General features: G+C 42.7%; 1 protein-coding gene across 2 annotated transcripts in view; it reads right to left on the bottom strand.

Annotated features, from left to right (window-relative positions):
* twsg1a (twisted gastrulation BMP signaling modulator 1a) overlaps positions 1 to 6,338 on the bottom strand; it is a 13,702-nt gene that overhangs the window by 5,048 nt on the left and 2,316 nt on the right. Inside the window, exons 1-2 of one of the 2 annotated variants that reach the window (XM_020591313.1) lie at positions 3,767 to 3,885; positions 1,349 to 1,448 (exon numbers count right to left, since the gene is read on the bottom strand). In XM_020591313.1, coding sequence (XP_020446969.1) covers positions 1,349 to 1,448; positions 3,767 to 3,835 — 169 coding nt within the window. In that variant the 5' untranslated portion in view covers positions 3,836 to 3,885. Of the gene's footprint in view, positions 1 to 1,348; positions 1,449 to 3,766; positions 3,886 to 6,338 lie in introns of those variants that run through there. The other variant, XM_020591312.1, reaches the window with a different exon arrangement.

Genomic DNA, 6,338 nt, shown 5'->3' with positions numbered 1-6,338 from the left:
TAAAGAGGCAGTGAAACAGCAAACTGTTTTCATGTTTCATATATCTGGTTTTAGATCACTGGACTTTACCCCCACCCCACCACACATTGCTAAGAGGCTGAAAGTCAAAGTTCATTTGAGCAGGTCGACCTCCTTGTCCCTCTTCTTCTCCAGCTCCTTCCTGTGATCCTCTGGAAGACCTCGACACTTCCTGTCCATGTGTGTATGTGCTACTTTGTATTGACAATAATCCTTTAACCTCCTGCGCTCTGACAAACAGTGGTCCTCTTGGCTCTGCTTTGCATTAACCTCCATATTGCCACTTACCAGAAGCTCGTTTGATTTCTGGCTTCACTTACCTCACACTCATTTTGTATCTGAGCAGCAACACTGAACAAACTGATTCCTCTTTTAAACCCATGGTGTGCATGTCAGTTGTCAAGTGCATTATAGTCATAGTCTCATTTTTCAGAGGCTTCCTACAGGGAGAAAGTGCTCAGTGGTGAGGGCACTGAGAGGTTAGCAGGAAGGAGCGTGATATGTATGGAAAGAGATTAGTGCCAGAATCATTTTGAGGAAGTTATAAGCTGGGTTTCAATTCAGGGGCCACATCCTTCAAAGGATGCGGTCTACAAATGTGCGACCACAGTAGTCATTGTAGACCGCAAAGGCCAAACCAAGATGAGAGGGTCTACGGAGGATTTCCCATTTACATTATCAACTGTTCCTGCCTTTACTGCTGTATAATGATGTGCCACTCCTGTTGCCTAGTAACCTTGACAGCTGCTCTGTCGGCATACAAGGAATCTTGGGATAGGCCACACAGGATCCACCCTTCACTGCCTGGTGAAAGGAGGACACATTTCTTGGCTGCATTTGAAGGAGCCTTTCAAAATGAGACGGCCTTGTCACAACGCAACCTATCTTCAAATTCAACCTTTGAAAGACATGTCCCCTGAATTGGGACACAGTTGTATGATCAGTTATTGGACTCAGCGCAAACTGTATTTACTCTTCTTGTTATATTGTTTTTATCAGTGACGGGAGGGTCCCGCCATAAGTGGCTGGCTGCTAGTTGTCTAGCAAGCTCCACCTCTTTGCCCATTTTTGGATTACCCGTAGCAGACGGAGTGGAGCGCTACCAATATGGTGACGGCCAAACTTGAGCTTCAAAATTGCTCTTCAGAAAACCAGTGGGGGTTGTCAGGGTGGGTTTGTCCATCTTTTATGTATAGTCACTGGTCTGAACCTGCTCATTCACTCTACATCAGTGTGGATAGGAGTGTGGGTGAACTGAAAAGCTGACTAACTTTCTGTCAGCTTTAAAATACAGTATGTGCTATGCAGCTAAATGATCGCCTGCACTCACCTACGCAGTCGCAGCACTCTTCCCAAAGGTTCCCCAGACAAAGCATGCACTCTTTACAGCAGGAACAGTTCCCGTCAGATGGACGACACTGGCACAGCTCCTGGGGACACACACACACACACACAAACATGTATCAGAAAGACATAAAACAGATTGCATAATGTGGAAGACACCACACAGAGATCATCGTTACTGATCCTCAACCACTGTCCTGACAAATAGACTGAACTGTCACTGTGTTTCACTTCATCACAATCTGAATTGCTGACAAAAACATATTCTAGATGTAGATGGAGTTTGGACCTGGTACATGACAACTGCAACATGATGATTCTACTTCATATATAACAATAAAAATAAAAATGAAAAAGCCTCAATTTCTCTGGTCGTCTTACCTTGCTAAACTCAAATATGTAGAAAATGAGTGAAGCAGCAATCCCCATCTGTGCCATGAGCTGGGCTTACAGATGTGATTACGCTGACAAAATACAGAAATGACCACAAAGCAACTGTAATCCAAATACTTGGGAAGAGTAGTGCTGTGTCAGAGAATAATAAAACCCACTGTATGTAACACACCTGGGGTCTCTGATAGAACAAACTGGAGAATTTTCTGTAGCAGGTAATCAGTGCAAAATCATGTTAATAAGCAGCTTTTAGAGAAGGTTAGAGTTAAACGATATCATGAATACAAATAACCACCTGGTTACATGTTAAAATAAAACAAAGAATCATTTTTTAAAACAAAAGATCTAGGTCTGATGGGTGCAGTAGTAGCATCAGTGTTACAGTCATAGTAACAGTATATAGCAGAGAGACGATGTACCATTAAAACATCAACAGAAAGAGTGGTGGCTGGTTTGCTTCATGCACACTGTCTATTACAGGACACAAGCTGTTACAAGACAGAGCAACTGCTGCTACACATGGCATGTGTGGCATCTACCCAGGTCTGCTATCATCTACGCAGGACAGAGTGATACAACACTGTAGACCTCCTCTGTGTTTTCATACACATGCAGAGCAGGTACTGACATGTTAAAGTTCACAGCATTGGGATGATTTTCTTGTACACTCAGGTTCAGCTGGGAGCAACATGTCAGAGGAGTCCTCAAGTCTTTTCAGATAAGATGCAAGATGACGGTTTCTCAGAGCTGAATGCAGACTCTTAACATTACGTGGTATTTGAATATTTTCCTTCCAAAACGATGTCAGTAGTGTTTTTCTTTCCACAGCTGATATAGCTGACACCACCACCATTGAATGCAGAGGCATAATAAATAGATATTCAAGCTGTGTGACTATATAAAGCCTGTCCGATGCTGCCCCGGTATCACTTATTGCTCCCGGATTACACCAGTTCAAATCCAGGTCGAGTCATGTCCTTAGAGAGTCAAGATTCAGATCCTCATTTTACAAATGGTAATTCTGATCTACTCTGACTCATTTTTGTTGTTGTGTCCATCATTCCTATCTCTAATAGTAACATTTTACTCACCAAATGAATGAAGTTCAAACAACACAATGCTACAGTCCACAATAAAACCATTGTTTAAAACACAACATAAAAAACTAAATAGTACACAACTAAACTATGCTACTAGAAACGCAAACAAAAACATCACTAAAAAGAATTCAAACAGGGAAAGAAACACAAACATTCAGACACTCACACAGGCTTTACACAAATTCCCGGGTTACGCAAACATATGTGTGAGAAAGAAAGTGCTGCCCGCTGTACATATCTCACTTTTTATCAAACTTATTACTGGGCGTGTATACATATATATGTATATACACACAAACTGTTGACTTGTTTATGTCTGCTCCAGTTTCCTGTCTGATTTTGTTGTAGAGATACTGTTGTGTTATCATAACTGAAGGCAACAACTGCCAAAACTACAAAAACAACACCTTAAGGTGTCCTTAAAGTGATTTTTATGGTATTCAAAGTCAGAGGTAATCATTTTATCCAATTAAAAATTGATTATCTTACAGCATAAGGGCCTTCCTGAAACTGGTGCACTTTAGTTAGTTAGTTAGTATTTTCACCTGGTAAAATTGGAAACATCATTTGGCTGTTGTTGATGAATTTATTTTTTACTTTCAGCAGTCTGATAAGTATCAAGCCCTGGCCTCAGAGCAGAGAAGTAAAAGTCTGAAGTTCTAATTTCTGTGACTCAATTGGAGAAGTAAAAGTCTGAAGTTCTAATTTTTGTGACTCAAACCTGAGGATCAAGTCTGTAGCTTCGGCATGTCAAGCAGTGTTTAACTGTACTTTCATTTGAACGGGTTTAAAAGAAACTCTTGTGAATACAGATGTGGTTCACTGGATTCATGTTTGTCCGAAGAAAAAGCTCTTGCAGTAAATTTCTCATGCTGCTTTTTAAAGAAGGAAGGTAATATTATTAGAAGTACCTCTGCAAACATCCAACAGCACAAAACCTCTGCAGATCCCGTGATTACAAAGTCATAAAACAGCTTCATTTTTCAGTTTCAGTACAGCTCATCCCTGGGGTCGTGGAGACAGTGAAGGAAACAAAACTAAAAATGTGTAGGTGGGTGAGACTGCCAGAAGAGCTCCTCTTTCTTCCCTCTGAACAGGGAGCACATTCCTCCAAGTCAAGGTCACTGCAAGAAGCAAGAGGAAGGAGGGAGAAGAAAACACCTGGAGAACAGAACATGGCTGCTCCCTCCAACAACACACTTTCCTCCTCTGTCCCTTGGTTTTGTTTCTCCTCCCTCCTTTTTTGAACAGTCTCACCCCTTTCTTCCCTTTTGCTTTCTTTGCATTTTTATATTCCCCCCCACCCCCCTTATTTTCTAACTTCCCTGAAGCCATCTACTACACGTAAACACTCCCAGCAAAAATAAAAGACTCTCCAGTGACTCACCAGTGAGGGATTGCAAAACCACACACAGCTCACTTAATCACTGGCCTCTCGATCCCCAAACCTCTGATCAAGACCTGATCCCATGAGTAATTATGACTCCCAAAGGTGGAATTATAGAACACTAAACAGCTGCCTGGGGGGAAACATGCGTCTCACATCTCACAAATCAGAAAATAACAGTTTTCTCATGGAAATAGAAGATGTTTTACTGTGCAGACTCTGGCTTTGCCCAGAGCTCCAAGATTTCGGTGGTGATGTGCAGAAAGACAAAAAAGGATAAACTACGTGGCCTGCTCCTCTGATTACCGTTTAATCATTTTGAAAGTCAGTCACTGGAACCTTCTCTTGTTCAGGCCTTAGCATCGGCTGCTGTTCTTTGTTTTGTAAGTAAATTTAATCTTTGTGTTTTGGGATGTTAAAATGACAAAATAATAAATATGAAGATGTCACTTTGCTGTGGAAACATGTACTGGGGATTCTGACCTTCTGGATAAAAATGCATAACAGTAATTGACTGGTTACAGGATCTTGTCTCGCGTCCTTACAAGCTGTTCCTTTACTGAGGTGGATGAGGTTGTCTCACCCACTTAAACAGCTCGTTAGGATTCCTGTGCTACAAAGCAGAAAGCACTGTAATCAGTCAAACCTCAGCTCCAGTGAGACAGAAGGACTCCGGAGAGAAAGTGAACGCGCTGCCACGTCCTGCCGAGTGGCCGCTGCCATGTGTTAACTTTGAAATCTGCTGCCCCACCCTGCTAAACAGCCTGGTGTGGACAGGCTTGGCTTGTGAATCCCTGCACACTTCACAGCCACCTAACTGTATATTTCCATGAACCAACCTCCCCCAACAGACATGCACACACCTCCCTCCGGCCTCCTCTTCTCATGTTCTCCCACCCTCAGGGGTTTTGGGGAATTCAGACAAATGACTTGAGATGGCAGCAGAGCGTAAAAGTGAGCATCAGACAGCAAATCCCACTAATCACAAGCAACACGGCGTTTCTATAGAGAAGCTGGAGGCGGAAAAGTTTCTCCTTCACGGCACGCACCATCGCTCTCGCCTCTGACAGCTAGCGAGTTGGTGTCAGTGGGGTCACGGAAGCTAAAGAGCTTGTTGTGCTGAGCAGCAATTCATCTGGTGAAATAAGCCACTTGGAAGTAAAACAAAAATGGAGCCGCAGCGTTCTGCTGATAACAGGAGGTTTGAATTTTTACAAATACTGAAGCCAGAAGGAACAGAAGTTATTGGTTGGAAAGCATAGACTGTAATACAGCATTCACTGGGAAAATTCAGGCTGTAGAAAAAAGGCCCAAAAATAAACTTAAGAAATGATTCATCAATCGTACATAAATCTCTTGGTGAAAAATGTTGAAGCAAAAACAATTTTTATTTACATACAGAGCTCAACTACCTGCAGCTCACTGTGGCAGTGACTAAGGTCGCACAGGTGAAATGGCCACAGAGGTTAAATACTGTACTCTAAAAATGTTAATGGGAGAGGCAGGGCCACTAATCACACATACACACACCCCCACATGGTGGAGGACAAGCAGCGGCTCAGATTGAACTTGACAGGTGGTGGAACGACAAGCCGACACCTCTTTTTCCTTAATTTTTTCCTCAAGATAACAAGAATGCATGACAGAATTTGTGGTAACTAGAGTGCACCACCCCTCTGGCCGTCACCCACTGGGAAAATGTGACACAGAGGAAATGATGTTAGAAAGTCAGAAACAAGGCAGAAGGGCTGACAGAAAAATAAAGCAAAGAACTTTCCAGCACGGTCTCCTGCTCCAGGACAGCGTCCTTTGGTGCAGGTTGACATGGAACAGGACGGTCACTGTGAATGCATCACAGCTCTGCCTCTCTGCAGCAGCTCTGGGAAAACCTTCTCCTCCTGACTTTGCTTGGTTTATCAAAAGAATGCATCAGCATTTTTTTACAGAAGATTTCATCTTTGTACTCGAGGCCAAATCTCCATCTTGTTCTGGATTCAGGCCGATTTGAACTTCACTGGCTACTGCTGGGTTTTGTGTTTTTATGAGAAGTATTTGTATAAAACTGACACACACGCTTCAGGACATAACAACAGCTG

This window comes from Monopterus albus, unplaced genomic scaffold (assembly GCF_001952655.1).
Source record: "Monopterus albus unplaced genomic scaffold, M_albus_1.0 scaffold14.1, whole genome shotgun sequence".
NCBI lineage: Eukaryota > Metazoa > Chordata > Actinopteri > Synbranchiformes > Synbranchidae > Monopterus > Monopterus albus.
This window is presented reverse-complemented; position numbering and strand designations above follow the sequence as displayed.